General features: G+C 39.9%; 1 protein-coding gene across 1 annotated transcript in view; it reads right to left on the bottom strand.

Annotated features, from left to right (window-relative positions):
- Positions 1–11,123, bottom strand: part of me1 (malic enzyme 1, NADP(+)-dependent, cytosolic) — a gene marked incomplete at its 5' end in the record, with an annotated part of 107,671 nt that overhangs the window by 3,717 nt on the left and 92,831 nt on the right. The window contains 2 exon segments of the mRNA XM_014020463.1: positions 677–786; positions 9,593–9,696. Coding sequence (XP_013875917.1) covers positions 677–786; positions 9,593–9,696 — 214 coding nt within the window.

The following is an 11,123-nucleotide window of genomic DNA, read 5'->3' on the forward strand; positions in this document are numbered from 1 at the left end:
TATATATATATATGCAATTGAAATATGAAGCATACAGAGTTAAATTACTATCGATCCATCCAAACCCACCCACCCAAGTTCTGTTTTCCAAAAGTTCGTCACACAAAAAGGTTTGCATATTGAGCAGCAGACTCTTAAATGTATTATGTCTCTGTAAAGAACTGTGATGGAAAAGTGACACCATGTTGAAGTTTGTAATAAAATATTCACCCAAGAAGTTATAAAATTTTAGAAGTTTTTATTTGTTGATGATAAAAACCCACTCTGGATAGTTTGAGTGTTAGTTGGACTTTTCATGAGAATTTCTGAGTCAGTCTAGGGGACTCATAACTGATAAGTTTAAACCAATCTAAACTATCCCCTTAACCATTACTGTACGTTTGAAAACAAAGTAATGACTGTTGTAGGCTGAGAAGTGTCATTGTCTTCACTCTCCTGAACATTTGTCCTCTTCTTTGTTTTGATGGTAAATTGACTAAATCTTTAGTTTCCGTTTAGGAAATCCTGTTTGCAAGAAGCAGCGTTTGGAGAATTATAATTAGAGTTAGTCCTTTGGTCTATTTGCACAGTTATGACTCCAGGAGTCTGTGAAGTGTAATTATGGTGACAAAAAAGGTTTGTGGAAACTCAGAGAGATATTATTTTCTTGTGTTTATATCTGATGGACTTCAGTTACCTTGAATGTCATCGTTGAACGTGCAGAACTTGTTACGATACTTGCTCAGCAAACGGAAAGCGTTGACGTTTGCAAAGTCCTCAAACTGAATCAGACAGTCTATTCCATACCTAAAAACACAGGAGACACATGGAGAACCGAGTTTATGGTGGGTTCTCAGATTTAACGTTTTGCACTGAATATAGTTTTTAAAGAAGTACAAATTACATACAGTAGAGAGAAATATTTATTTCTAAAACGTTTTGTCTTAACAGTTAAAGCAGCACACTATTGTTCTTTTTAACAAATAAACACCTGCCCCTTTAACTTTAACACAGGATGTCTGAATGAGTTTGACAGCAGGGGGTTACATTTCCAATGCAGAGCTTAATTACACAGATGTGTAAATTCAAAGAAAAGAGGCAGAGCAAAAACCGTMAACCTGCAGCACTCCATTTTTATACTCTTCGGACCACCTAGCACACAGAGTTAATACATCAGCACAGCAGCCATTAAACACCAAAAAAGCCCACCATTWTGAGTCTGTAAATTAGATTTATCAGCAACAAAAAGATCACAAAGTTTCCAAGCTTTTCAGCAAATTAAACTTGTTCTCAGGATTTTATTGGATGTTTGCAAAGATTGCTGCTGTCTCTGTGGTGACAGAGAAGCTTCCAGCTGTTTTTAATAAAGCAAATTTAAATATGTAAAGGAAGACATGAATTGGCTCATTCTTATGCTGTGAATGCTCCCCAATGAATGCTCCCAAACCATGAGTGGGAACATGCAGCTAATACCCAAATCTTGGAATATAGGAGCTATTTCTACCATTCGGTTTCATTTCTAATGTGAGATGACATCAGCTCTAAAATCTGAGTTTAAACCAAGGAACTACAAGAATCATCTCCCATGAACTAAATGTAGCTACAGTACTCTATGAAGAAAATGCTTCTGCAAGGTGAAAGCATAAATAACATTACATTTCAAGATCTTGCTCTTTGAATGATGTGATATTTTGAAAGCAGAAATGCAAATTACAATAATTCATAATGCAAAATGTATGGATTGTAAGAGGAGATGCTGAGGTCATTTAAAACATAGCAAAGCAACAGAGGKTGTGTTTCAGAGTGAGTGATGGAGGGAATTAGGGAGAGCTTTAGCAAACAGAACAAGTAGCTTGAAGCATTTGGGCCTCTCTGCTCACAGTGATAAGTGATAGGTGATGTGGGAAACATGTCACTCATCAGTATACATTTACCATCCAGGGTTTGAAAAAATAGGATTTGTCACGTTCAGACTACAGGAAAAGATCTGATATGAGTTGCCTTTTTCTGCAGTATAAACATGGCCTACAGTCAGGATGCAAGGGTAACAGGTTCAGGAGAGAAACATGGGTTTCTGTCTCCACAGTGACACTCTCTAGGTCATCCTGGTCAGAGACTATATAACCTATATAACCCCTCCAGCAGGTTCTGGGCCAGCTCAGACTGAGAAGAGATGAGAAGGCATCCTAATCCGATGCACAGACCACCTCAGCTGACTCCATTCGATGTAGAAGAGCAGCAGCCAAGCAGCTGAAGCTCCTCACCTGCTGTCTTAGAGTCCAGGCATCCTACAGATAAAACTCATTTCAGTTGCTTGTATCTGATCAAATTCTTTTGTTCCATTTTAAAAGTACTTGGTGAGGGCTGGAACACAGGAAGAGTTTTGCCTTTCAGACCAGAGCGAAACCCTCAGCAGACCTCAGTGTCCATCTCTGGGTCCATCCTTTCATCATACATGAACAGAATCTAAAATACAGAAACTCCTTCACTTGAGGCAAAGACTCATCCCCAACTTTGTAATGTTGGGAACCATGACTTCAGATTTTCAAACAGCTGACTCTTGATGTCTCTCAGCTGTGAACGGACACACTGAACACTGAAGCTCATGGTTTAGAGATGCCTCAGCAGTTAGCACTGATGCCTCACAGCAAGAAGGTCCTGGGTTTGATCCCTGGTTCAGATCCGTGGTCTTGCTGTGGAGTTTGCATGTTCTCCTTGTGCTTGCACGGGTTTTCTCCGGGTCCCCACCACAGACCAAAACATGCACAATATGTTGCCTTCAGGCAGTTAAATAAAGGTCAATAAAAAAAATAATAATAATAACGCAATTCAGACAGTGATAAGACAATAAGTTAACATGATACCCTTCTTATGACCTAACCATGAACACCACAAAAAAAAAATCAGAGACAAGGGGCGGACCTGGTGGATTCCAATCTGCACTGGAAACTGTGAACCACAAATGTGGCCACAGTTCGTGTCTTGGTCATACCAGGACTAAACAACCCTACTCAGCAGCATATACGTACTCCTACATCAATCCCCACATAATGGCCATAAATCTTCACCAGATTCACAAAACCCATGTAGACTGGGGAATCAAACTCCTATTACCCCTTCAGTCGCATTGTATCAGATGAGGATCTGGTCAGCTGATCCACATGGATGAAAGCCACACTGCTCCTCTTCAATCTGAGGTTAGTCAGTAGAAGTTCCTTACAACTTTTTTTTTTTGCTTGCAATACTTTTTGGGTTTCCATTTTTCCTGTCTCTGAGAAAGAAACTGTAGACGTAAGACAAAGACAGAAAGAATGAAAAACTACCTGACACCAGATGCAATAAAACTTCCTTATAGATTTATATCCTGARGAGACAGTGTTTTATTGCCCTTTACAAATGCAGACCGATTGCTAGCACTGCTGCAGTGCTGTGAAGAGACAGATGCAAACAAAACTAAGAAGCAATGTAAAACAGAAGAATTACGAGCCTAAAATAGCACTATAAACATTGCATTGTGTTTGGGCTTTAAGAGACAAGACAAGATAGATGTGGCCATTAGATCGTCTAGACATGACACCTTATGATTTTATTTATCATCTGTTATGATGCTGTCATTGGCCTCTTTCATAAAACATTTTAGACCAGGCCTAAGATGCCTTTTTGCCAACTTGGTTGGATTTCTGAAAGAGTTAAGRCAGGTGGAGAAGTCAAATTTCTGTGATTGTAATATTTCACTGGCCTGTCTGTGTAGAAGAAAATTTATTGCACAAACTTTTCAAACATGTTTAAAATTCCATTGACGAAGCTCCAAGCTTCTTCAACTCTCGCAAAGTAAATTAAGAACCCCCATTGGGCAGCATGACAGCCTAGTCATTAGCACTGTTGCCTCATAGCAAAAAGGTCCTGGGTTCCATCTCCAGTTTGGACCTAGGATCTCTTAGTATGGCCCACTAAGCACCAGCAAGGCCTCTCATGCTGGTCTTTAAAGCTTGGAACYACACACACTCCAGACACTTTGAACTGAGACAGCCTCCTGGATGGGAARTGAAACATCATCTTCATGAAAGAGTAAGTCAATATCTTGAGCTTGAGGGTGTGATGTAGTGATGATGATCTGTGGCATTGGCTGGCCTCAAGTAGCGCTAGAAGTTAGAGGCCCTGAGTTACACTCAAGACACATGTTGATGTGGTCAATCTGATTGTTTATGACTGGCAGCTTGAAGAAGAGCTCATCTTTGCAGTCAAAGAGACTTTTACCTGAGGTGTAACAGCAGCTGTTCGACCTTTAGCCTTTATGCCATTTTGATCTGTTCATAAATTCCATCATGTCAACGTAAAGCTGTCCCACGGGGAAAYGTTTTAAGACAGGTTCTAATCCATCAAATTCAGGAGCACACATCTATTGCAGTGACTCAACACAAAGTTGATGCTAAGAAATGCATAGATTTGTTGACAAAAAGTGGACAAAAGCCACTGTTTTGATCTATACATCTGATTTAACAAACCAAGCTGAAAAGCAGAACACAGTTGAATCTTTCCTGTAAAGAGGCTGCTGAAGCAATCTGAGCCAGTCTAAAAGGCTGATTATGCTTTCAACTTTTATTTTACTGTGTTTTATGTTTTACTACTATAATACTCCTAGCAGAAGCAAAGAAAATAATATATGCATTTTTCACCTTTAACATTTTAGGTTGAGTTTCTTGTACTAAATCAGCCCCATTTATTAGAAGCTGCTTAAGAAACGATCACTGATGTTTGAGTTAAAGGAATAAAATATGAGGAGAAAAACTATTTATTTCCATGCGTTTGTCTGACACACTGAGGACTCGATCCCATTCTTTCAAGAAACACAATCTGGCTTTATTAAAGCAGAAATTTCCAGTGCTGAAGAGGAGACTAAAAACAGATGAGGTGAGTCGAAGTGATTCATTTAGTCAGAGCACATTCATGAGGGCCCTCAGCGAGAGAGAGGACCAAAACAAAGGTCAGAGACAAGGGCGCACTGTCCAAACACAGCTGTTGAATCTGTGTGCATATCAGTGAGTTTGTGTACACACACTAAGAGGCTGTGTATTACCTGTCCCTAAGGGGCTTTTTGGTTGAGGCCATAATAAATCCCCAACCTACTCACTCTCCAGAGAGCCAGCATCTCTCAGCACACATTATTTCTCAAATCCCTGAGCTGTCATTAAAAAAGACACTTTCAGCATTCTTTCTCCTTTCCTCCCTTCCACCTGTCTGTCTGCTCAGACTTCATTCTCTCAGTGCCAAGAGTTTTAAAATACCTGGTGGCATTCCTGTAGTCCTCGCATGCCAAGCAAATTTGTATGGAAAATGTCCAAGACCTCCTTTCTGTCAACCATTTGTGATATGAACAGTTGTGGATCAAGATGTTAAAATGATCCTAATTAAACTACAGCAATTAGCTACAAGAAAATAACTGAAAATTAAGTGAACAACACTGGTTTAACTTTAATATTTATTCAAATAAATGAGATGTACTTGATAGACTGCTGCAGGCCAACAAGTCAACACACTAACCACATGCCCCCTCATGATGGACTCTAAAAGTCAGGACAGTACCAGTTAACTTTAAACTGGTCATGTGTAGCTCGTATGTGTGAGCATGTCTTTGTATTGGTGTGTGGACATATTTTATGCTATGCTTGTAAGGACATTTTGTCATTGTGTGGAAATTAGCCTGGTCTACACAATGAAAAATAAACTTTTGTGGATCAGGGGTTAGGGTGAGTTTAGGTTTAGGGTCAGGCAGTAGAAATTAACGGAAGCCAATGCAAAATCCACACCAGTATAGAGATACGAGTGTGTGTGTTGATGGTCTATTTATCCTGGTCACAGACTAACACTACAATCTTTCAAGGAAACTACTTGATGCATTCTGGAGAGGCTGCTTTCTGTTACTAATTAAAAAAAACATTTATAGTCAGAATTCATAAAAGCAGCCAGGAGTGGAGGGTGTCCAGTTTTATTTTTAACTCAGACTAGATCATTACAAATTATGTGGTCTTGTTGGTTCCATCGGGAAATGACCACATTCATGAAAGTGAGGGTTGGAACAGAATGTAACATCTGCAATGGGGACTTTGGACATAAAGAAAGAGATTGATCAGACAACTAATGGTCTAAAACCAGGTACCACTGGCTGCATTCAAAATCCCTTCCATTGATACTTGTTTTGTGTCAACCATTTGCAAGTTTAGTCAGTTCTTGAACCATCATAAACTGAACTGGGATGCAAACAGGAAAAGATAGTTTACGAAAATGCTACTGGGTACTAAAGCAGAACCAGTGAAGTCTATAGAATCTGCTAACAAGAAAAAAAAATGCTAAACAGTGAAGAAATTCAAGTTGTTTGAAACTTGTAGTATTTATAAGGCAGAAGAAGGACTAAGATGATAGAATAGTGCAGTCCTCAACAACAAAGGCATGAAACCATCACATCTTAAAGGAGACCAATTATGGGTCCTTGAAATTTTTATGGTATGTCTGTGGGCTATCCAGACCATGTTCATTCAATTTAATGCACAAAATAATTCTCAGATAMTAAAATTTCCCATTTTCTAGTTCTGCCTGCTCTGACTTCCGTTCAGAAGAGCTGTTTATGTTAATGAGCTCTGTTGGTAACGCCCTCCAAAAGTCTGTTGACATTAACTCCGCCCTCCAAAGCCAGCATTTACCTTAGCATGGCTAATAATAGCAGAAGCTCCGTTGTACAACCATATGAGACCCAGAGGCAGAGTCTGGTCAGCTTCTTTTTTTTCTCTCCCTCCTCTGCTCTGCGCTCACTCTGCATGCTGTTACCAGAGCAGGGAGCAGCAACGGTGAAAATACCTCAGAAACTCGAACAAATARGCTTTAACAAGGCTTTAATAAGCTAAACAATAGAGGTACATGAGAAAACATGTTCATAACGAATGAAAATAAATAAATAATTAAATTGTGTCCGTGCCAGTCTCAATCCCTGGTCTCCCACTCTCTGGTCCAACACTCTACCCATTGCCCTATTGGAGGCCTGTTGTGAAATGAACTGTGCATTGCACAACAACACCGTGACGGCTCTTTATACTGAGGAGGAGGAGTCTCTCCCGGGGGTTGCTACATAAGGGGCTGAACGCAGGTTCGGGTGGGTTGTCATACGGCTTGTGACATCACAAAATGACRGAAGTATAAAACTTGTCGTTAATATACATTAAAATACATTTACTTACAGTAAATATGCCCCTGGGTGCATTTTTTTGGTCCTAGGACTGTTTTTTAAAGAAGTACATACCCAAAGTTGAGTAAAAAAAAACTTTAAAAAGTGAATTTTGCATAATAGATCCGCTTTAAGCTCCACTTTTCAACCAGGGTTAATGATAAGGGTATGACCAGTTATTTATTGATTGATTTAATTAAAAGAAACAGAACAAAAAGATCCACAATGGGACGCTCATTTTTCATTATCGTGACTGGTGCTGACGAGTGCCACGAGGAGAACGGCCACTCTGAGCAGGAGCACGATGGCTCAATGGCTAGCATAATCACCTCACAGCAAGAGGATCCTAGGTTCGATCCCCAGTTCAGACCTGGGGTCTCTCTGTATGGAGCTTGCATGTTCTCCTTGTGCTTGTGTGGGTTTTCTCTGGGTACTCTGGTTTCTACCACCTCTAAAAACATGTACAATAGGTTGCCTTCAGGCCCAGGCCGCCCTTGAAAAAGATATCTGAGATCTCAACGGGACTTGCCTGGTTAAACAACCGTAAAAACAAAACGTTCTGGGCGGGTTTCAGGCTGTGGGATGCGGCTCTTATACGGGAAGCTGCTCTGGATAATTGACAAAGGTGACATGCTGCCGCTCTCCGGTCATTCGCCATCCTGGGTTCTGCTGCCTAGTTTGATCATTTATGTCAGATAATAAAAGAATATATGCTTCTAGCCCTGACCTTTGTCTGGTTGGTACTTAGAGAGCTACATATTTTCTAAGGTGATACTCTTTGTAAAAAGTTTCAGATCCACTGGTCTAAAACGTGAGTTAAAGGAAAATCAAACGGGTTTTCTCTGTAGTCTGATGTACTTTTAACAACAGGGTGAAGAGCTTTGTGAGAACTTTGATTTTTCAGCCTTTTCACATGTGGGGTGTTTCAGACATAAAACTAAGGAGACTGATGAAGTGTACCCATGCGTGACCAAAGGTCCTAAAAAAGTCCTCATAACACCTTCAGTGTTTTTCTCTTGAAACAGCTGTGAGTGTGTAGCAATACTGTGATCCCAATTTCACCTGCAATCAGTAGTAACATTGTTCAATAGGACCTGAAGTGGAAAGATGGTTAGAAATCCAGCATCAGATTATATCACTGATAGAAAGTCTTTAATAAAACAGTWCCTTTCAGTAATGAACTAAAGACATTCTTTCAGACTTCAGCTTATTGATGATGACTCATTGTGAGCTATTTTAGCTCGTGTTTAGTTTCTTAGAAAACTAAACATGAATATTACTTGAAGACGGCAGAGCTGTAATCATTCATTGAATCCTTGAGCCCATAATTATTCATTTTCCGCCAATCTGGCTCCGGTGAAGAAAAAAGAAAAAGCATGTCTGTTCCTTGTAGTTGGGAAGCTACCCGGTTATTAAAGTCATGGCTTCCTGTTGCCAGCTGGAGGGGGCCCAGACCCAGACTTCACTTTCTGGACTCCAGTCTCTCTGGGTTAGGATAAGGCTGTGTGTGTGTGTGTGTGTGTGTGTGTGTGTGTGTGTGTGTGTGTGTGTGTGTGTGNGTGTGTGTGTGTGTGTGTGTGTGTGTGTGTGTGTGTGTGTGTGTGGTGGAGATGACTCCATGGCACATGGGCACAGACACATTGGCCTGCTCACCAAGACAAGACCATACAGAAGTCTTAATCAAGAATCAGACCACAGCCACGTTAATCACAACAGGAAGCAACATGTCTCACCTAATGACAGCTCAGAAGACAAAAATGAGCATCAGGCTTGTGTTAACTAAGTAAAGTGACTGTATGGACCACTGAACCATGCTTTGATGTCTTTATATTGAAGATAAAAATAACTAAACGCTACAAAAAAAGCTCAATATTTCAGCAGTTTGAATGTGGGGGGGGGGATTTGGTTTAATATTTTTTCAAGACAATTTCTGGTACAAAAAAATTAATGTTTGAACAAAATAGCAACCTATTCATTCTGTAAACACCTACTGCAATAACATACTCACATTCATACACAACCTAAAAACATTAGTATAATGACCTAATAAGACTTTTTTAAATATTCTATTAAACTTGTTAACGTTCCTATGAAGCACTCAGCTCAGTGTTGTATAAGTTACATTATTGTTAATTTCACCTCCAGACTGGATGAAAACTTGCAGCTAAAGCAGTTCAAAGAGGGTGAAACTAAATGATTGTTGATTTTAACTCCAGACCTCAGAATGCCACATACCACAATATTTATCTGAATAGCATGCAAACTGCTAAACTGCTTAAAATTTTTCTTTTAAGAGGATGGAGGGATTTCTGGCCTGGGATGATGATAGCAGATGAATGATGATAAACGATGAAAGGAAGTGGGTAGAGGATGACTCAAAGGTCAGCATGGTTATACCTGTCTGAAACTGCCGTCATAAATTCATCTAGCAGGTCATCGTAGGCCTGGCCTCGAACCCTCTTGTGCCTCAGTCCGATGTACAGGGGATCTTTTAGCAGTGCCTATAGTAAAGGAAAGAAGAAAAAAACAGTGGATGCAGATGTCAGAGAAATATGGAACAGAAAAATATATTAAAAAAGACAGGACCATGTTTGTGAAAGAACTTTCTAAAAGGAAACAAAATGCATACGCATTGAAGTGCCAAGTTTTCAATCTTTACTGCAACAAAAACTTTATCCAAGGCTTATCAAAAACACTCAGCTTAATCAGGATTAATGTTAATTGTAGCTACTTAATGTGGTGTAAAGTAAATATTCAAAAACTACAAAAAATAAATAAATACAAAAATAYGCAAAATTAATAAAATGAAAATTAGAAAGCAAATTAAAAAAACCAGCCCCATTTGAAGCTCTGTAGTGCAGGTATACCTCCTTACAAAAAGAGAACTTAGTTTAAATGTTTCACTTTACACGCCTAAGATGACAATTTGATTCTGAATATTTAATGTTTTATGTTTTGTGAAGAGTATGTCATCAAATGTTCAGTTTACAGATGGTAAAATACTCTTTACACTTTAGCTGTCTAAACTTTCCAAACCTTTTCAAACTCATAGTCATTAGATTTTTATACATTATCTACACTAAAATGTTGATATTTTTGTCTTCTTTCATCCTGTYTTTGATTGCTGAAGGACTTATGGTTTTCTCTCAAATTCCCTTAGAGAAGGGTCTKCACTGTGCACACATAAATAAGCATTGATCTGAGAATCTTCTCTTTAAAACTGGATGTAAAGAGTTACATCATTGTCATAGCTTCATCATAAAGCACTGCAGATCCAAAAAAAAAGACCTGTGACTATTGGATGCTTTTGCCACCTTTTTGTTTACAATCAACTTTTTTTTACTCAGTGACTCTGTGGTGAGACACACAGGTTATCTTGCTGAGGTGGTGGACATGAGGAGGAACAAGGCACTGGGTGGGGAGGGATCAGTGTGGACATAGTGGAAGACTACAAATATTTGTGGGTACATATTGATAATAAACTGGACTAGGTCAAAAACACAGACACCGTCTATAGAGAGGGCCAAAGTCGTCTTTACTTTCTGAGACATCTAAGGTCCTTCAACATCACCTCGACGATGCTCAGGATCTTCTATGAGTCTGTGGTGGGGAGTGCCATCCTCTATGCTATGGCCTGCTGGGGCAGCAGACTGAGGGGGGCAGATGCCAACAGACTCAACAAGCTGATCCAAAAGGCAGGAGATGTTGTGGGAGTAGAGCTGGACTCTCTGACTGCAGTGTCTGAGAGGAGGATGCTGGCAAAGCTGCAGGAAGTCATGGACAACAGTTATCACCCTCTCTACGATCATGGTCATGGGTGTGGCTTCTTTGCGGCGGGGGGCTGGCCGGGCGTCCTGGTGTGGCCCGGGCCGGGCCTTGGCTATCAGCTCCTCTCCACCTCAGAATGAATGGGTCTACCTCCTGGGTT

The sequence above is a fragment of the Austrofundulus limnaeus genome, unplaced genomic scaffold (genome assembly GCF_001266775.1).
Source record: "Austrofundulus limnaeus strain Quisiro unplaced genomic scaffold, Austrofundulus_limnaeus-1.0 Scaffold253, whole genome shotgun sequence".
NCBI lineage: Eukaryota > Metazoa > Chordata > Actinopteri > Cyprinodontiformes > Rivulidae > Austrofundulus > Austrofundulus limnaeus.